Source organism: Emydura macquarii, unplaced genomic scaffold (assembly GCF_026122565.2).
Source record: "Emydura macquarii macquarii isolate MOO-44397 ecotype Brisbane River unplaced genomic scaffold, CSIRO-AGI_Emac_v2 contig_3220, whole genome shotgun sequence".
NCBI lineage: Eukaryota > Metazoa > Chordata > Testudines > Chelidae > Emydura > Emydura macquarii.
Window position 1 is genome coordinate 8,203,704 of NW_027133357.1, and position 21,530 is coordinate 8,225,233.

Here is a 21,530-nt window from a genome sequence, read left to right on the forward strand (position 1 = left end):
GCTCCCCCAAAATGGGGTAATAACCCTTCCTTTGTCTTGCCTTGTGTGCTTGTCTGCTTGACAGCAAACTTTTGGGGGCAGGGACTGTCTCTTATTGCGTGTATGTACAGCGCCTAGCACAATAGGACTCCGATCTCAGTGGGTGATCCTTTAATACGATGAATAAAATGCCTGTCCCCAGCGGCAAATTAAACACGTGACATTATATAAAAAGAAATCTAAAACAATGAAAAGTGAGGCTGACGTCACTGTCCAGCAAAACAGACAAGCACACCAGAGCTTATGCTGCAAGCTTTTATTTTGGAATGTCTGAGTTCCGGTGATACGCATAAAGCACAAGCGAAGCGAATCTGAATTGAGTTCTTCTGCTGGGAGATCATGGTTTATGCCCAGTTGCAGCAGCTACAGCTTGTGTCAAAGACCAGGCCAGTCTGGCAATGCTGCTGGTAAGTGTTGCCATTCAGACAGTGCCAGAAAGCATTCCTGTTGTTGGCAACAGGGTAGAGGCCATTGGCTTTGCCAGCACAGAACCCACTGCCGCTACCGGAGCTTCCACTGCCACTTCCTCCGGAACCAGGAGCCTCTGTGATTGGAGCAACGGGCTGAGCAGGAGCAGTGCAGCCTGAAACAGAACATGACGATACTTAATACAGATCTATCATGAGCCATTCTCTTGTAACACGCCCAATTGCTCTAGTATCTGACTGTGATATTAGGTGCTGTGATTAGAAGTACCATGTGCAGCCTGCTGTCTCTGAGAGATACAGGTCCCCTGTGTGCTGGCTGTATCTCATGACTGCATCAAAAACTTGAATAATGTAAGAAGGACCAGATCCAATTCCCACTGGAATCCATGGGAATCTTTTCATTGGCTTAAATGGGTTTCAGATCCGGTCATAAGTGGGTACCTGCTTGATAGATTCAGAGGTTCAGACTCTGTTGCAATCAGTGGAATTACTGATAAACGGATGAACTGGGTGCAGAAATTTAAAATAAGCTTCAAGTAAAAGGAGAATGATCTCCATGGGGACCCACTAGATGGCGAATTATGGGCTGGGTATAAAGTGGCTTCTCTTGAGAATGGAGTAGCGGGAGTATTCAAATTCTTATCTACATCTGAGGAAGGGTGTTAATTCTGGGAGCCCGTCCTGCTCGATTCACTCACTAGCACTCTGCAGTCCAAGAGCGTTCTTCAGGGCGTTGACCAAGGGGAATTTGCCCTGGTTGCAGAATGTGCCAGTGAAGTCATCCAGGTCAATAGCCCAAACCATAGCACCTCCAAAGTTATTCTTCATTAGCCACTGAGCCTGTTAAGGGTCAGGAAGGAAGCCAAGATCAGTCCTAACCCTACAAAAAGGGAATTAAGGAACTGCAGTGCTGCAGAATGGGAGCTCATTGGTTTTGATAGGTCAGAGAGTCCCATCATACCTTCATGTTGAAGCTCTTGATGTTATCATATCCGACCCACTCATTGCTTTGGTATGCATAGGGGACATCCTGAGGGGTATCCCAAACTTGAGTGGCTCCATTCTTCAAGAAGGTGCAGATCTAAAAACAGAGGGGATGAAACAGAAACAAAATCTTCCATCACTGTTGCACACAAGACAATTAGGAAGGAAGGAAACATTGTGGAGAGCACCAACATAACCAATGGACAGGAAACTGCACAGCAGTTTGAAGCAACCACTCCAGTACGAAGTAGCCTCACTTGTTTTCATCTCGTACTTTATCTGTGATGTTGTGGACTCCAGTACTTGTGCCTGTTTGCTAGCATATAGTAAATAGATGTCAGCTCGTGTTTTTATTGTCAATCATTAAGGAGGAGCTCACACTACAAAATGTGGATTCAAGTTTCATGCTCTGCTTCCAGAGGTCTAGGCTGTATGGTTCCTGAGTTTTGCTTTGGACCCAGTTCTAACAATAACTAAGGAGAAAGAGAAGCATTGATTAATCTTAGATGTCACAATTGCTTTTCTGGAAGTATCTGGGGTCTTATACTCAGTTTTGTAGGCATTGTGATGGCCTGAGATTGTTTTAACAAGGAGCTATTTTGTTCACTTAAACACGCCGGCACGCGCACACTAAAACAACTACGTGGCGCACACACCTCATAGTAAGCCAAGAACCCAGATTGCTTTGTGTAAGGTCCAGCAGGCCCAGGTCCTGAGGTTGGAGCGCCGACAGCAGTGTTGGATGGGTTGCTCAGGGTGAAGGTGTGTCCATAGGTTGGGAATCCAACAATGAGCTTCTCAGCTGGGGCACCATTGTTCATCCAGTAATTCATGGCATAGTCCTATAAAAACAGTCAGTGAGTGGCAGGTAAATTCTTCCATCACTGCAGTTTTCAAGGATCAGACTGTTGCTGTTGATTTCCTATCAGAAACCTTTGGATCCATTTAATTAAAATGTTGGGTTTTGGACTTGGTTCAGTTAGGCTTTAACAGTCACGATCCACTTACAACGTTCAAATAGATATTGCTGCCGGTGTCAGCGGGGCCTTGAAACAGAGGGCTGTTCTCTCCAGTGTATCCTTCCCAGGAGCCATGCAGGTCATATGTCATCACGTGGATGTAGTCCAGATACCTGTGGGGATAAAATTACCTTCACTATTGTCGTCATCTCTGAATGGTTCAGTTTCTCATAAAGAGTGGCTTTTCAAAGCCTAATAAGAAGCAGTGATCTAAACAGGCTGTATTTTTAGCATCTGCTTTCATAGAATCATGGGGTTAGAAAGGACTGCAAGCGACATCCATTCACCCACTTTAAACATTCTCTGTAGATAAAGGATGGATTCTGTTTTAAGTGCCAGAAGTTCACTGCAGATACTACCACGTTTTTTGAAGTACAGTGGCTAAAGTGAAGCACCTAAATCAATATTGGCCTGATTTTTCAGAGGGGCTGAGCCCTAGAGCTCCCGTCAGTTTTAGTGGGTGTCCAGAACCTTTGAAAATCAGGGCTTGCTTTATTTAGGTGCCTAATTTGGCAGCCAATTTTGAGGCTTTTGGACATGAAGCTGGTTTTCACAGTGAAATATATTAATTGTCTCGAATGTGGTCTGTGCTTTAAGCTAGGGATGATGAATAGTATATCTGAAAGTGCGGTTCTCACTGGCCGAGCTGAGGAATCTGGTAGCCTGACTCAATGTTAGAGATGCCTGCAGCCACAGCAGCGGTCACCATGAGCCTGGGTTTGTTAACCTGCTTGGCTTCCTGCTCAAAGGCTTCCAGCATTTCCTAAAACAGATAAAAACACCCCATCATTAGTTATGAGCTGCAACAGTGAGCATCAATCACTCCCAATGTGCACAAGTAACACCTTCTTTTGTACAGCACCTGGTGAATTAGAAATGGAGCTATTCCCTCCTGGAGAATTCTCACTGCAATGGCTAGGAACATCAGAATGCTCAGTTTTGTCCCCCCATGCTTTGTTAATTCTGTCTGGCAATGTGAAGAAGATGGGTAAAATTTTCGACCTATGTGAGTTAGGCTTCAAAGCCCCACTTTCAAACGTGACTTAGGCACTTGAGAGCCCGAGTCCCATTGATTTTCAATAAGATTTGGGCTCCCAAGAGCAGATTTTCAAAGGCTTTTAGGCACCTTAAAGACGCAGATAGTCATGTAGTCAGATTTTCAAAAGCACCTAAGCAGGCTAGGTGCATAATTGCTATTTAAAATGAACAGGCGTTAGGCGTCTAATGTGCTCAGGCATTTCTGAAAATCACATCAGGTAACTGTCTATATTTTTAGACACTAGATACTTTTGAGAATTTGGGACTAAGTCACTTTTGAAAACAGGGCGTTAACTTCTAAGTCACTTAGACACTTCTGAAAATTTCACCTCCTGCCTTTAATGTTCATCAGCTGTGAAATTACAAGTGCTAAGAGCTCTTCCATATGATCATAAACCTGCAGCTGATTTATGGTCAGCTCCTGAATTCTTGTCTGTCCTAGAGAGTCCCATGCACATTTGCTGAGCTGAATTTTAATAAACAATTATGCTAATATCACCTGTATTAGACATCATATATGCTTTTAGATTTTATCTTTGGAGTATTTGTAGTGCATTGTACAAACAATGTGTCCTTTTTTTTTTCTTCTTCTCACTGAGGTTGCTTTCAGCACCGAGGCGTTGGCTTCTCTCTTACCTGAACAAGGACGGTGAAGAGATCCTTATCCTGAGCGGGGCTGCCTCTGGAGCCTGGATATTCCCAGTCAAAGTCCAGCCCATCGAATTCATACTGGCGCAGGAATGTGATGACGGAGCTGATGAAGGTCTGGCGAGTCTCGGGAGTGGAAACCATTGCAGTGAATCTAGGGAGAAAAAAGAGGAAAAGGCTCAGGTTGTTGCATCTGTCACTCAACTGTTCAAAATGCCAGGATGCAGTCATAGAGAAAGGGATGGGTTGGACTTACGGAGCTGTTCCAAAATTCCAGCCTCCAATAGCCAGGAGAGTCTTCAATTGTCCGTTCCTACAAAGATAGAGATGGGGGATATGAATAAAGAAGAAAGTTTCAAAACAAATGCAGGCATTCTGGTTTGAAATCACCCACTGTAAATGTAATTGCTGTCCTGAGACAGAAGAGAGACTGGTGTGCTCTGAGATTCATTGTGTTGCCTTGCCTTACTCAATAATACTTAGCTCTTTATATTGACTCTTTTCAGCTGTAGAGCCCAACACACTTTACAGACGGATAAGCATCTTGTTACCTCTGCTTTACAGATGGAGAAACTGAGGCAAAGAGAATGGAAGTAACTTGCCCAAGGTCACAAACAAGTTAGTGGCAGAGCTAGGAAAGGAACCCATGTCTGATTCCTATCCATTGTGTCACATTTCCACCCCTAAGTGAGCCTTGGAAAGTGACAGCACATTTCCCAGTTGATCACTCATTGTTGGAATTTGCTCAGTTTGATTTAGATATGTGTTAACTGCAGGGGGAATGAAATGTTGTCCTCCTGTTGTATGAACAAATGGCGGCAGAACTGTGTTTAGCCTGTTCCGATGAAAGAGTCACTCTCATTTAAACAGAACTCAACAAAGGAAGCATTCAGATGCTGGAGCACTGTAAGAGCGGCAGAGAGGTGTTGGGGGTCCTCCAGCTGAGAATGTACCAGCCCTTAGGCATAGATTGACTATCTCTTCCCACCGTTAAAAGGTAGAATTAATGATTCCTCTTGGAGTCTTTTGTTTTGTTAAAAAGCAGGGACAATGCTCCTGTGTCAGCAGAGGGTTTTCCCATGAACTGAGAGCTGAAATCACTAGAAGGCTGAAACTCACTAGAGCTGAAATTACTAAAGGGACTGGGAAACCTGGCGAGACTGAGAGCCAGCAGAGGGGGCCAGGTCTCAGCCAGCAGTGGGAGCCAGCAAAGGGAGTCAGGTCGAGGCCTATGACCGAGAGGTGGATAGTGCAACTATGGTCGGTAGGGCAGGGGAAAGCGAGAAGGGAGAGGCAAAGGACACACCCCTGGTACTCTGGGGTGGGCTGAGTTCTGCTCATGATGTTTTTCCCAAACCAGTGCTGTGTTACTTTCTTCGTTTTATTAAAAGGTTTACTTTCTACAATCAGACTCTGTGCATGCGAGAGGGGAAGTATTGCCTTTTGAGGGTGCCCAGGGGATAATGTGTCATTTCCCAGGTGACTGGGTGGGGGCTCGAGCCGGTTTGGTGTTGTATCATTGACAGGAACCCCTAGATATAGAACCTGGCCCTTGCTGCTGCTGATTCTTTCTGGCAGAAGGGTCACATATGTAATATCCATAACTAGAATATACACTCTGGTACAGTATATTTCTTTAAGTTCCCTAAAAATCTACTTTCATAGTAACTGAAGGTAAATGATCTAGACATGGATTCTCTTTAGCTGTTGAAGCATCTTCCTCTACAACAATACCTTAAATCTTCATGAGTGGTTCCTATGGTATTTTGGGACTATGCCCCATCCAGACTCTAGACTAGCACTTTGGAGGAGTCAGAGAAGACACTGCCTCTAGGTTTCATGTCAAGCCCAATGCAGGCGGGTCAGGACTTTGGGAGTTCAGCCAGCACTGTACAGATGCCCAGCCCCTGTAGTGCTGCCATGATCCATAAAGCTAGTTGTCATGTGTGCTTCACTCTAGCGTCTCAGTGCCTTGTTCATAATAATGCAGAGGTTTTTAAGGATCGAGAATATAGAGGCTGGTGTTAGTTAACACACACATCTATCTTTAGTCTCTTGCCATTGGGTTACTTACTGGTTTTTCAAGCCATTGAAGGATTGGTAGAGAGTCAGGTCGTTCCATTCAATGGTGGTGATCTGATTGTTCTTCATGCCAGCAAAAGCATAGATCAGGTGAGTACAGAGGCATGGGTTGATGTTATCCGGCAAGAAGCGCCCAAGGCCTGGTCTGTACTGGGCCCAGTTGCTGAAGTAGCATGTCAGCTGATAGGCAGAGCCTGTTTTCGGCCGAGAAGAGGGGGAAACGTTATAGGAATATTTGTCATCATAAGCTATCCTGGTTCATGGAAATGAAGCATGGTAACAGATAGGACTCTTCTGGCTACACCAAATGGGACCTCAGGGGTAGAGATGATGAGGTTCTATAGTGGAGCATTCTAATCCTTTACACCGGACTCTGAAAACACTTACTACCGGACACAGTGCCTGCTACTTTGAGATAGCTGCAGTGCAGTCAATCTGGCAAAATAAACGCTCAGGAGAAGGGCAGTATTTTTGCATAATATAGAAACATTGGAATAGAAGGCAAGGAAGGCTGCTGCATATACCCTTCACACTGCCCCATTTAGGCCTGGTATCTGCATCTGTGGAGCCACAACTCATAAACTGTAGAAGCTATGAATTAGTCCATGGAAGTCTAGTTCATGTCTTGGTGGTATAATCCAGACCCACTGGAGATACTAATGGTGGAAGCAGTTAATGAATAAAGGCAAGGTTGGCAGATAACATTGCTAATTATAGTAGGCAAACAATATTATTTGAATTCCTAAGCATTGGTCTAGTCCATTAATATGAGAGCTGATTAAAAAAAAAGAGGGAATTAAAAAAAAATCTATTTCCCTCCTTTATTCAAATCTGAACATTTATCATTCTGAAAATTTGACATTTTCAATTTCAAAAAATATCGCCAGTTGTTTGGGTGATTAAAAAAAAAAAAAGAACCCAAAAAACAAAACTTCAAAATTTCAACCAGCTCTAGTTAATATCGATGATGGGCCCAATACTTCACTCACTCATAAGGGTGTAAATGATGAGCGATACCACTGAAGTCAGTAGTGTTACACCATTCGTAAAACCAGTGTCAGTGGCAGGAGAATCAGAGCCTGTCAATTGTATGTGGATCTGGAATACCTTTAAAGCAACAGAACAGTTCATCAGTTTTGTTCACCTGAGGAGGAAAATGGAACTTGGTGTCTGATTGAATGTGATGTCTTAGCGCACTGATTACATTATGAATGCCATATGTTTGAATTTTGGGTTCTCCTTAAAGCCCATCTTGCTCATCATTCAATGTAGGTCTGTAAGGAACCAAGGGATGAGCTATATTAAAGAGGTTATATTTATCTTATGCTTTCCTGTTTTCCTATACTTGCCATTGTGAATGAGCTATCCCCGAATTGTTTGTTCGCCATGATCTACATATCTCTGTTTCTTTGGTTGCTATCTCCTGTATAGGAGCTATGTGAGTGGGGTGTAGACGGGACATCACTGTTTTGTTTGGGTCCATTTCAAATGAGCCTCAGTCACTGAAAATAGTTACACAGGACTTAATTCATGGGTGGGAGATACAAGTAAGATATGGTAAATAAATAATGCATCAGGAAAGGAAAAAGTCACTTAAGAAAAATACTCACCCAGCTGAGCATTCAGCAGAAGTGCCAGACCTATCAAGAAAAGCAAAAGTAAAGATACTATCTGAATAAAATGCAAAATGCACAAACAGTTCACAGGCCTATGCCTCAAATACCTCTGATCAGTTCTGGTCAGAATGTGTCGTATTTCACTCATGAATAAGACCTTCCCAAGGACTTACCCTACAAATAAGTGATCAAATCCTGCCCAATAAGTGATAACAATGGAAGTTGTAGATATTCAGGGATAGAATTTAGCACACATCAATCATGGATGATTGAGTCAAATACAGTAGCTGCATTTATAAAGGAGGTAAGATAATTGACCCATAAATTCCAAGGATAGGAGTGATCAGCTATCATTTTTCAGGTCGTTAAACTGATGCCATAGGTGGTCACAAAGGAATTTTCCACCCTATGCACAGCATTGCCCAATTGATTGGTACATCATTGGGAAGTTCTTTGACCTTTTTCCAAAGCACAGGCATTGTCCACTGCTATGGCAAAATACTAGTGTAGATGGCCCGAATGGCTTAATTTAGTATGGTGAATCTGATGTTCAGCGTATGCTCTAATGCAGCAAAGAATGAGTGCTCTGTAAGGATCTACTGGCGTGCTAAGTCACTTTACAGAATAGAACTGCCTCTGAAAGTGATCAAGAATATAGTTGCACAGTTCTTGTGAGAATAAGGTTATGCGCAAATATAAAAAAAAAGCCTGGACTTACCAGTGAGGAGGATCAGCTTGGCCATGATTTACCTCTGTACTGATCCAATGACGTTTCACTCCCCTTTTATACCATATGCCTCCTTCTTTATCACACAGTCACCCTGTCACCGAAGAGAACCGAGTGCTGCGATATTTAACAAAGTGTAATGGTTAGCTAATGGATAAAGCAACAAAACTTTCCAGCCTCCCTTTGTAATACAATAGATGCCATTTTCTATCTCGCATAATAGTCCTGCCACCGTGGAAAGGGCAGACCTAAGGAGATATAAAAGATAAGCATACATTTTCCAGTGCAACAGTTCTTAGACTATTTTAACTTCCATTGTTAAAATGTATTTAATTTCAGTGCAAATAACCTTTTAATTGATTTGTTGAATGTTACTAGAGAAAACAACTGTAGATATGGTTATTTGAATGAGATTGGAGATGCCAGGAGAACCAAAGACCTTACATACTTATTGAGGTGTATTGAAAAACTGTGTTAAAATCATAGGCTGTCCCTCTAAATTTCAGGGTCTTTTCCTGATCCTGATTACAAGGTAGGGGCTTCTGTAGGGAAGCGTGCAAACTAGGCAGAGTCAGTTTGAAGCCAGTCAGCCTAACGTAAGGTGGAGTGAGCTGTACCTCTCTGTTTCAGGGAGCAGCCAGCTTTCTCTCTCTCTGGTATTGGGTTCTTGTGTATTATCGTTCTGAATGCTAAGAAATAACGTCATGTTACATTACAACCTTCCAGCAAGAGTATTTATGTTTTTATGTAACGTGTGTGTTACGCTATGACATCCACTAGGCCACCCTGCTTCCTTGACATGGGAGTGGAACTGGAGGCCCACTTAGGCCCAGAAATCAGTGGAGTTAAGCCATGTACTAACTGGAAAAAAGAGATCAGAATTGGGCCCAGCATTTCCATCTAAAGTGCAAATTGCTCTGGTTCCCCAGGTATTGCATTTGGCTGAGTTAGATTGTAGAAATAGGCAAAAACCAAAATGTGAACGGGATTAATAGATTATAAGGCCATAAGGGACCATTGTGATTATCTAGTCTGACTTCCTGTCTCACACTGGCCATAAGACTGCATTGAATTAATTCCTGTTTGAATTATAGCAGATCTTACAGGAAAACATCCAGTCTTGATTTAAATATTGCCAGTGATGGAGAATCTACCAGAGCCCTGGATAAATTGTTCAAATGCCCTCACTGTTAAAAATTTGCAACCTTATTTCAAATAGGAACTTGTCTGGCTTCAACTTCCAGCCATTTGATCTTGTGACAGCTTTGTCTGCTGCACTGGTATCTATAAATTGTGATTTAAGTCACTCCTTAACTTTCTTGTTGCTCAGCTAAATAGATCAAGCTCCACGAGTCTTTCATTATATGGCATAGTCTGATCCTTTGATCATTCTTGTGGCTCTCCTTTGAACCCTCTCCAATTTTTCAACAGCCTTCTTGAATTGTAGCACCAGAGTTGGCCACAGTATTCCAGTAATGGTTGCATCACTGCCAAATGCAGAGATAATATCATTTTTCTACTCCTTCTTGATATTCCCTTGTGTATACATCCAAGGATCAAATTAGCTATTTTGGCCATAGTGTTGCACTGGGAATTCATGTTTAGCTGATTATCAACCATGACACCCACAAGTCTTTTTCAGCATCACAGCTTCCCAGGAGAGAGTCCCCCATCCTAAAAGTATGGTCTACATTCTTTGTTCCTAGATGTTTGACTTTACACTTGGCCATACTGAAACGCACCTTGTTTGCTTGCTTCCAATTTACAAAGGGATCCAGATCACTCTGAATAAGTGACCTGTCCTCTTCATTATTTACCACTCTCCCGATCATTGTGTCATCTGCAAATGCTATCAGTAATGATTTTGTGTTTTTTTCCAGGTCATTGATAAAAATGTTAAATAGTATAGGGCCAAGAACAGATCCTTGTGTGACCTTACGAGAAACACACCCACTCAAAGACTCTCTGTTTACAGTTACTTTTTGAGACCTATCAGTTAGCCAGTTTTTAATCCATTTAATATGTGCCATGTTGATTCTAGTTTCTTAATCAAAATGTGGTGCAGTACGAAGTCAAAAGCCTTATAAAAGTCTAAGGATATTATATCAACACTTCTTCCTTTATCAGCCAAACTTGTAATCTCATCAGAAAAAGATATCAGCAAAGTGTTTTTGAAATCTAGATCTGGACCTGAATTTTAGGGTCTGAACCAACACTCTTGGACTGTAAATTTGTCATGGCAAGAGCCTTGTGTTTTTATATAACCCGTTAACTGTTCAGGACATTCAGGTCCAGATCTTCAATTGGTGTAAATCTGTGTGGTTCCATTGAAGTCAATGGAATTATGCCCATTTATACTATCCAAGAATCTGGTCCACCATGCTCTGTAAGTGATAAACATTAATCCGCTGGTGCTTAGAATTTGAATTCATTGTGTTTCATACATTCATGGAGGCAAAGATCATGTTTGTGCTGAGGCACCAACATGATGGGCAAAAGGGAAGGAGGAGAGAGCGAGAGAGACACTCTTCTGCATTAAATTTACTTGATATACTGAATAGAGTTGTCATTACAGTACAATATTGTATAGTTAATTCTGCTTCGGATTTAAAAACTAGCCACTGACTTTCATTCTCCCTCCAGATGGGCAAGGCAGGAGTGATGTTTTCTGTAACCAAACCCCAGGATGATTCCTTACAATTTCCAGAGCTCTCAAAGCTCCGGAGGTTCAGCTGTACCAGTATTACAATTTTGCACCATCTGCCATTATACCTGGGCTGCTTACACCTGGGTTAATGGTGGCTCCCCTGGATTCTGTTCTAATGGGGAAAAAGGGGCTTGGAGTTCCAAGACCTTTGGATGATGTCTGCTAATAGTTAAGGGCTCTGCTGTAGCTGATAGGCCCAGCCCAGCACTGAGGGGGGTGTGAAGCCGACCTCTCCCCATGATCCCCTCTGAAGCTCCCAGAGTCGAGGTGGGGCATACCTGCTAGTGGAGCATCACATGTTCCCCCTCTGTGCTTGCCAGCTCTACTGGCCAATGCAGAAGAGTTGGGGTGAGGTAATGGTTCTGTCTGCTCTCTGCCCTTTTGGTCTGATTTGGACTCTCTGTGGTGCTAGGAGTGAGAGAATTCTGTGCTCTCTGGAGCATGAGAATTGCAATTGTCCCTGGCTACTGAACAAAGGGTGCAAGCGGAGCAGGAGGTTTCTGGGTGGGCACACCCATACAGAAGTCAAGCCCAGTCTAACCCTAGAGATGCACCTGCACTCCTGTTTGGAGCCCATTTTGCCATAGGGCTGATGATTTGCTGGGCTATAAAATTGATTTACCTGGCTGTTATGCACCTTGAAGGCTCCAGTGGTCAGCAGCACATTTTCTTCCCATTTCATTTATTCAGTGTCAGGTCACAATGCTGCCCTTCAGAAAGCCTTTTGGACGTATTTACAGAGGAGCCTCAGCATTTGCCAACTGCTGGGATTGCCAGCCTCATTGAAGCAAGTCAATATCATTAGAACGATAGGCAAGATAACATCTCGTTCATGTGTTTTCCTTTCCTGATAGCCCAATTCATTTATTTCCTGGACAATTAATTCTCCAGATACTAGACAGACAAAGTGGATGAGGTAATATCTTTTATTGGACCAACTTTTGCTGGTGAGAGAGACAAACTTTTGAGCTTACACAAAGCTTGTCTTCTCACCAACAGAAGTTGAGCCAATAAAAGATATCACCTCACCTACCTTGACTCTCTAATATCCTGGGACCAACACAGCTGCAACTGATACTGACATTCTCCAGCTAGTAGGACTACGAATATTCACGGGCATTTGTATGGACTGGAATTGGATGAAACTTTTGTAACAAAGGTTGGATGCAAGCAAAACCAATCTGTTCACCCACCAGCTCAACCACTGGCTGTGCAAACCTTTTGGGGAGGTTAGGCCTGAATTTCAAGTGGCAGTTGTCTGGAACATCTCAATTTTGTCTGAGTTTTGCTTGCAGATTTCAAGTTCATTTGCAGCCTAGCTCATTGTCACAACTGCACCTGTATTTCCCCCTCATGGTCCAGCAAGGGCACCGGCAAGAGGCTCGTAGCTCCTCAGCCATCACCGCTCTTGGGTGGAGACACGCATCGCACTCCCTCCTGACCAGGGTTTCTCCAGGCTGCACAGTTCCCTGCGTACACTATGCATTCCCCCAGCAAAGCAGACTGCCTAAAGAGGCCTGTTTCTGCCCTTTGCCTTTTTCTCAGAGCCCATAAACAGCCCAGGGTAATGACTGCAGGCGTACAAATGCATCATCATGTGAAGTACATTTATATCCCTCACTAAGTGATTTTTATTATATACAATAACAAATAATATATAGGACTGTTTGATTGAACAGTCTTGCTCATTAATACAGCCCTTCTGAGCCACTGTAATGCTGAGCTGGTTGTGTCATGTCATCAGCAAGAATGCAACAAGAATAGGAAGTCAGCAATTTTCCACGGATATCATATTTTTGGGTCAAACTGGAGGCCTTTCCAAACCTGGTGTTTCATCCCCGGTCTCTGTGTGCAAAGGGAAGGCAAGTGACAAGAGAGTGTTTGCAGAGGAGTCCCACTTTGTTTTATTTTAGTAGTTTCATGCTTTTGGTGTGACTGTCTGTCTACCCGCCTGTAAAGTGCCATGCCAGCGTTGGGGGCCATATAAATAAATATAGGGGACTAGATCCGGGATCCAAATACCCTGGATATCCTCGGCTGTGGAAGTCTAGCGGATGGGTTCAGATCCTTCCATGTTCCAGGTGTAACCTCAACCAGCCCATGTAGCGCTATGGAAGCACTCGAAGTGCTAGAGGAGTTAACAAACCACAGAGGGGACGGCTATTGTTTTTGCTGATTGCTTTATTTCATCATCATTAATTTGTGCAATTTTAGTCAGATTAGGACGGTTAATTAGTTATTATAACCCGATCTATTCATGCCCAGTTGCAGCAGGAGCAGCTGGAGTCGAAGACCAAGCCAGACTGGCAATTTTGCAGGTAGGTTTTCCCATTCACACAGTGGTAGAAGCTGTTCTTGTTAGATGGATCTGGGTAGAGGCCACTGGACTTGGCAGCACAGAAGCCGCTGCCTCCAGAGCCGCTGGGGCTGCCGCCTGAGCCGCTGCTGGGACTGCCACCAGAACTACCGCTCCCGCTTCCGCTGCTGGGAGCTTCTGTGATTGGAGGGTTGGGCTGAGCAGGGGCTGTGCAACCTGAAATAAAAGCAAATCATCATGATTCCACCATGATTCTAGCAGTAAATGGGCCAGGCTGGCCCTTCACTCAGGACGATCTCCCTATCTACCCACCCATTTTCAAGGCCCTCCCCACCCTCCATCATTTCAGCAACAATGGAGTCTCAAGAAACTTCCTGAATTCATGTCTGTGGAAGTTTGGTTAAGTTCAGATCCGGGCTTCTGATGGCTTTATTATAAATATGAAACTAAGCCATTACATTCAGATTTGGATCCGGTTTCAACTTCCAAAACAGCCCAAAGTTAAGGCATTTTCACTCCTGACTTACAGCAGCCCCTTCTTTTACACTCCTGTGGTCCTCCCTACAGCTCTGTTAGTAGAGCTCTGTCTCCATCCTGCTGTTCCAGCCCCTGTCTAGTCATGAGCAGATATTATCAATTGAACCAAACTGCGAACCAATTTTGCCTTGTGACCACACCTCAAAAGACTGCAAAACATGTTTTCATATCCTTAATCATGACTTGGATTGAGCTAAATCTCAGGGAGATAAAAAGTTGTGGAGTTAGTCTCCTGTGTCACTTAACTCTATGGCATTCTGAAAAGGAAAAAGGTAGAAATGTTCTAAAATAAGGAGTTGTGGATGGTCACTTGCCTATATCAGGCTGAAAACTATATATACACCTCTGCAAGCATGCAAATTCTCATCTAGATTCTGGGAGCCCATCCTACTGGGGTTACTCACTAGCGCTCTGCAGTCCAAGAGCGTTCTTCAGGGTGTTGATCAAGGGGAATTTGCCCTGGTTGCAGAACGTGCCAGTGAAGTCATCCAGGTCCAGGGACCAAACCATAGCACCCCCGAAGTTGTTCTTCATCAGCCACTGAGCCTGTTAAGTGCCAGAAAAGAAGCTAAAGTCAGCCCAAATGATAGTGCTGAATGGGAGTTTTGCCTGGCATAATACGTCAGAAGGTCTCACTATACCTTGATGTTGAAGCTCTTGATGTTGTCATACCCAAGCCACTCGTTGCCCTGGTAGGCATAGGGGACATCCTGAGAAGCATCCCAAGCTTGGGTGGCTCCATTTTTCAGGAAGGTGCAGATCTAAGAAAAGGAGAAGAAGTGCCAATTTTAACAAGGGTCATGTAAAAAAAAGAACAAGTCCAAACTGAGACAATTTCTTTGACTGACTCGTTAATTATGACCATAAGTATTGTCTCCAAGGATTTGTACTCCTTAATCAGCTTCATTTCAATTAATTTAAATAACATCAGTAGATGATATGGAAGAATTAGACACACCGCAGAGAAAAGAATTAGAGTAGGCTCCCTGATTGCTTTACCTTGGGAACTCAGTAATTAATAATCAGTTAATTTGTGTCTAACAAGGCATTTGTGATTTGCAAAGAGGAGGGTGCATTTTATTCTGCTTCTGACACATTAGGTTTAAATTAGTTAGAGTAAAAAATTCTATTTTTAAATCAGGGAGAATAAATCACCAAAAACATTTATTCCGTGAAGCTGGACCCTTGTTTCTCTTCTCTTTTTCTGTGAACAAACTTGTAATTTTTCATGAATTAGTTGGCTAGTAGCTAGCAGTTAGTCAATGGGATCTTTTGTTAGAACTTATTTCAGCCTATGACGCGCTGGCTAACAGTTCTTTGTGAGTATTAGTGATGTTGGTGTGTCATGAGTGATCACACACACCTCATAGTAAGCCCAGAACCCAGATTGCCTTGTGTAAGGTCCAGCAGGCCCAGCTCCTGAGGTTGGAGCGCCGACAGCAGTGTTGGATGGGTTGCTGAGGATGAAGGTGTGTCCATAGGTTGGGAATCCAACAATGAGCTTCTCAGCTGGGGCACCGTTGTTCATCCAGTAATTCATGGCATAGTCCTATAGGCAACAAATGAGTTAAAGTCAAGTTTCTCTGAGGAACTGCAAACTACCACGTTCATTCGTACAGCTCTGCAATTGAAAGGCTTATGTTATTAAAGGACCCTGGCCCTAAGCTTTTAAGACATACTTACAACGTTGAAGTAGACATTGCTACCAGTGTCAGCCGGGCCTTTGTACAGAGGGCTGTTCTCTCCAGTGTATCCTTCCCAGGAGCCATGGAAGTCATATGTCATCACGTGGAAGTAGTCCAGATACCTGTGGGGATCATTACATACATTGATCTCCAATGCTCTGTAGACCACTGAATGGTTCAGTGTCCTGGTAGTGCTGGCTCCACAGCGGTGACACTGGTCATGCTCCCACCTCCTGAATTCCTGGCTTCTCCACAGCCTATCCCTCTTCTCCAGCACAGTGATTCTGCTACCTTTTGGGTCTTGTGCACCCCTACGATGGGGTTAGGATTTAACCCATACTGCCAATGAGCGCTTATAACTACACGGTAAAAGCAGTGCTATACTATGAGCAAACCCTTCATACGCTCAGTGCACATACCAAAACAGGGGTGACGTAATGACTTGCCTGGCTATTCAACATCTAAACATCAGATCCTTGAGCCGTCTTCTATTCTAGGGTGTTAATTTATCTTCTGCAGTAGAAGTGTCCCTGTAAAACTATCAAGGGTTGGTAATGACTAAATTAGTCTGACCTACCTACTCCTGCTTGGGAGCTGTCGTATGATGGATATTTGCCTTTATCAGATGCAGGGCCCAAGCATAATTTTTTCAGGCCCAGTACAAACGTATAACGCGGGCCCCCTCCCACACACATCCCACAATCCCTCATCCCATACATACAATCTCATGAGCTATGAATTCTTTTTTCCTCATGGTAAAGGGGGTTGCAGCCTATGCCGAGCCCCGCAGGGCCTCGAGGCCCTGGTAAAGTGTCCCCTTTCCCCCCGCACTCCCATGTGGGGGTCCTGATCAGATGTGAAAAGAAGGTCAGCTTTTATTAAAAAGGAGACAACTGAGCCATCTGAAAGTGTGGTACTCACTGGCCGAGCTGAGGAATCTGGTAACCTGACTCAATGTTAGAGAGGCCTGCAGCCACAGCAGCGGTCACCATGAGCCTGGGTTTGTTAACCTGCTTGGCTTCCTGCTCAAAGGCTTCCAGCATTTCCTAAGAGACGGCCAGGAAAAAGTTAGTTATTACATACCACCAAGGCTGGATCTTCATGGCCCTCCAAGTCCTGAACAGAGAAGTTCTCAGCCAGCTTCCAACACCCTTTTTGTCTCTTCTTTATGTTCTTGAGACCCTCCTGTCCAGTTCAACCAAAAGAAAGCCTGCTTCCTATTGTGATAGTCAGGGATGGAATTAAAGGCATTTGTCTGCTCTTAGGAAGCTTTTCATCCATAGGTGAAGGAGCCTTGTTATTGTAAAATGTACTGAAATGGTGACTATCAATGCTTTCAGCTATTTTGGTTTGAGTCTCTTACACGAAGGAACAGATAGTCAGCTGGTAGAAACGTCAGCTGAGGATGTGTTATTTGTATTATGGTAGTGAGTGCTGCAATGAGATTGTCTGAATGCTCTCCCTCACAAAAGCAGATATCTTGTCTTAAATCCATAAATCTAACTCATCCAAGGTTTCTTCTGAATTAATATGGACTCAGGTTCCCTGAGATTCTCCTCTGCTGTGCCTTATCCTGAATGTCATGCCATGTGAATTTCCTTTTGGCTTCTCAAGAGCAAATACCTGATTTTAACCTTACCTGAACCAGGACGGTGAAGAGACCCTTGTCCTGAGCCGTGCTGCCTCTGGAGCCAGGGTATTCCCAATCGAAGTCCAGCCCGTCAAATTCGTACTGGCGCAGGAATGTGATGACAGAGCTGATGAAGGTCTGGCGGTTTTGAGGTGTGGAAACCATTGCAGTAAATCTAGGGAAGCAGAGGAGAAAAGAAGCAGGGGAAGTAGCTGCTGGTTGTTTCCCTCTATCTCTTCAATACCAGGATGCAGTCACAGGAAGAGAAGGGTTTGGACTTACGGTGCTGTTCCGAAATTCCAGCCTCCGATAGCTAGGAGGGTCTTCAGTTGTCCGTTCCTGCAAAGGGAAGGATAAAAAAAAAAAAGTTTCACAACAGGTAAAAATATTGAAGCCTATTTCTAGTCATAAAGGAAGGACCAGCTTAAAGATTTGCCATCTTGCTACCCTTAATAATGCGTGATCTATTTGTCTTCTTAAGATGTATTCCCTAGTTACATGCTACGATGACTAAATCAAGACTAGATTTAGGCCCACCCTTAAATCCACATTGACTCGCTACTTGTGATCTGATATATCCTCTCATCTTTGCTGCCTTCCTCTTTTCTTTGGATTCTCTCAACCGGTGCCTGATCTAGAAATGTCACCGATCTGCGCTTGGTCAAGCTGCTCTCTCTGTCAGGGTGGAGAGAGATTTATTGCCCAGAATGCACTAGGTTTGGATCATTTTAGAACAAGGAGATTGCTACATGAACTTCACTGGACATCTGTGAGTGGGTATTATTACTATCCACAGTAGAGTTGGTCTGTGACTTACTGCCCCTAAGAAGCCAGATAAGGGATTCCCCTTTATTCGAGATACCTACTGGTTTTTCAAGCCATTGAAGGATTTGTAAAGTGTCACATCATTCCATTCAATGGTGGTGATTTGGTTGTTGGACATTCCAGCGAAGGCATAGATCAGGTGAGTACACAGGCATGGGTCAATGTTGTCTGGTTTGAATTTCCCAAGGCCTGGTCTATATTGGCCCCAGTTGGTGAAATAACATGTCAGCAGATAGGCAGAACCTACAAAGAAGAAGGGGAGATGTTATAGGGGAGTTTGCCATGAAGAGCAGAACAAAATAATATGAGAAAACCCAACCCTGTAAAAAATTGTAGTGGGTTCTCCTTCACTACCCCTAGACAAGAGGTTCCCACTGGGCCTTGTATATGTTGCAGATCCTCCATGATCATTTTATGTTATACTCAGAGACAATGCTACTGGGGTGGTTTGTATTAAGAATTTTGTAAATAAAAATGGATGGTCCTAACTGTGGATAATCTAAATCGACTGATGGAAAATGTCTTTGTGATCTAAGAAGTCACTAACGGGCTAAACTGGGGTGTTCAACCTTACATGAGAATCGGCTCATCGAGAAAAAGTTTTGATTTCATCTTCCTTCTACTTTTTTTTTCATTAAATCCTTGGAGCTAGGAGTTGTCAGAAATTAAGAGTCATGGTCTGGGATCTATCTATCTATCTATCTATCTATCTATCTATCTATCTATCTAATCTTTAGGCATCTAAAAGAATAAACTAAAAGAATACTAAGGATATAAAAATATCCTCATTTACCAAAGGGGAAACATAAATCATAATGTGTTTTCAGAATAAAAAACTCATACCTATCTGTGCATTCAGCAGGAGTGCCAAACCTTTAAAGAAAAAGAGAATAATTACAACATTAAACCTTGGAATATGCAATCACTTGATTGGTATCAAGTGCAGCACCTAACATATCTCCTGTGTCCCATTACTGTGCATTTTAAAGTATGGCAATAGTAAAGAAAACAACTCATTTTTGTTCATTGACAACTTTTGAGTCTTCATATCATTGAAGTGTATTTTACAATTCAGCTGCTGTTTAAACAATGATGGGAATGCATAGAAAAACAATGGAAATAAATATATATTCATAAATAAATAAAATAATAAAACTGATGCAAAAGTTATTTCAGGGACCGCATCCCTCAAGTTACTCTCTTCACAGTGATAGGAACATTTCCTGTTTTGCTGAAATTAACCAATACTATAGATACTTGAGCGGAATTAGATTCAGAATTACTCTGGTTTAAAAAAAATACCCTCTACAGAACCAAAATAAAACAAAGAAGAGAAACAGAGTCACTTATTGCCTGCATTAGCTTAAAATTGAGGATAGATGAGCCAAATGGGATGAACTGACTTTTAAGAATCACCACGAGAACTTTTACGAAAGAAATATGAATATCTATTGGGACTCAGCATCTATCATGTCTCAGTTTGTCTGTAGTCCCTTACCTTTTGTATTTGCTCCCTCTTTTTTAATACTTACATAATGTTATCAACAAGTCTGTTTATTTTTGCTTTTTAATGTTTGCTTCTAACAGCAAGTGTTTAATAAAAATATATGTCAGTAGACCAGGGATTAGAACCTAGGTTTCCTGAATGCGTTGCTGGTATGCTATCCACTAGGAAACATTGCCTCCTCTTTGTCTCTTGCAAGACAAGTTTCCCTCCAATTATACATGTGGGAAAACATCTTGCTGTGTTTTTAGTTAACATATGTATTTACAAACATCCATTTTCCTTTAACTAGCCTCTTTACAAGTCTTTTAAAACATCTTTCTCTCTTTTTGCATTTTAACTTTGCTCAGAATTTTTGCTGCACTTTTTAAAAAATTCTTTGGGTAGAGCTACTTATCAGTCCCTGGCATAGGGGCTCTGGACCAGAAATCAAATCATGTGGGTTTCCCTTCCCAGGTCAGGTAGGCCTTCTGGATGGGAGTCAGGGATAGAGTGACCAGACAGCACGTGTGAACAATCGTGACACTTTTGGGGGAGGGGTTGGGGGGGATAGTTGTGTATATAAGACAAAGCCCCTAATATCAGGATGTCTGGTCATCCTAGTCAGGGATCAAAAGGGGAGTCAGGACAGATTGCAGAAAGGCAAAGGCTTAGGCCATAACATCATGTCAGGTGACATCATTAGACATTTCCAGTGCATTGTCATTGCCTGTGACATCAAGATGAGGCAGGATTTCTGGTTAAGGTGCTTCCAGCGACATCATGATTATGATCTCTTCCCCCAATCTCCCTGACATTCAGTGGGAGGTCAATATACTACTCAGGTAATCAGTATTAAATGAAACATTTCATGGGAGCTCAGCTAGCTAGGCATCTGCAGAAACTCCATTCCACCCCTTTAACTCTGCGGGAAAGACACCTGAGGCCTCTCCCAAATCCCTGTCAAATAGTTGTCCTTCACATTTCAGTATGCAATGTTTTTGTAGCCATGTTGGATATTAGAAAGACAAGGTGGGTGAGGTAATATCTCCTATTGCATTTATCCAACTGCTGTTGGAGAGAGAGAAAAGCTTCCAAGCTTACACAGCGCGCTTCTTCAGAGGAGAAGGAGAAAGGAAGGCTTGTCTCTCTCACCAAGAGTGGTTGGTCCAATAAAAGATATTACCCACCGTGTCTCCCTTTGCATCTCTGGTCCCTTTGCGTATGTCTACACTGCAAGTTGGGAGTGTGATTCCCTGCTGGAGGAGACACACTTGTGTTTGCTTTGATAGAGCTACTGTGCTAAAACCAGAGTATAGCCATGAGAGCGGTTAGCTGCCCCAAGTACATACACAGGAGAAGTTGCAGAGTTGGACTTACCAGTAAGAAGCATCAACTTGGCCATCTTGCCTCTGTACTGATCCAGCACTGCCTCTCTCTGGCTTTTATGCCATGCTTCCCCCTGTGCTGTGCTATCTCTCTATCATCAGAGCCACGTGAAGATTGTGGCATTTGTTGATCAGCAGCAAGTAACACGTTCTGAAAAAGAAGCCAATATCTGTGGCACAATGGAGCCGTTTGAGAATCTGAGTCTAAGAAAACAGTGTTATCGATCTTTATATTTTATGGAGCTGCTGGACCCCTGGTCGAAATAGATTACAGTGTTACAATTCTTGGGACTGCTTGTTCTACTGATAAATTTTATATTATATAATAATGACACAGTACTAAATAGTTACTGTACAACCAGACGCTGTGATTGTAC

General features: G+C 43.0%; 2 protein-coding genes across 2 annotated transcripts; both read right to left on the reverse strand.

The window, feature by feature from the left end:
* Positions 1 to 383: 383 nt before the first annotated feature.
* Positions 384 to 8,597, reverse strand: LOC137142291 (acidic mammalian chitinase). The gene is made up of 11 exons (XM_067531573.1): positions 8,573 to 8,597; positions 7,849 to 7,878; positions 6,231 to 6,432; positions 4,413 to 4,469; positions 4,145 to 4,310; positions 3,109 to 3,233; positions 2,460 to 2,583; positions 2,108 to 2,293; positions 1,429 to 1,548; positions 1,166 to 1,307; positions 384 to 622 (listed from the first exon to the last, which is right to left on the reverse strand). Exons 1-11 carry the CDS (start codon positions 8,595 to 8,597, stop codon positions 384 to 386), a joined length of 1,416 nt encoding a protein of 471 aa, XP_067387674.1.
* Positions 8,598 to 13,543: 4,946 nt separating this feature from the next.
* On the reverse strand, positions 13,544 to 21,170 carry LOC137142500 (acidic mammalian chitinase-like). Its single transcript, XM_067531903.1, has 11 exons — positions 21,146 to 21,170; positions 19,126 to 19,155; positions 18,324 to 18,525; positions 17,740 to 17,796; positions 17,467 to 17,632; positions 16,749 to 16,873; positions 15,826 to 15,949; positions 15,506 to 15,691; positions 14,784 to 14,903; positions 14,547 to 14,688; positions 13,544 to 13,821 (listed from the first exon to the last, which is right to left on the reverse strand). The coding sequence occupies exons 1-11, from the start codon at positions 21,168 to 21,170 to the stop codon at positions 13,544 to 13,546; spliced, it is 1,455 nt and encodes a 484-aa protein (XP_067388004.1).
* Between the last annotated feature and the right edge of the window lie 360 nt (positions 21,171 to 21,530).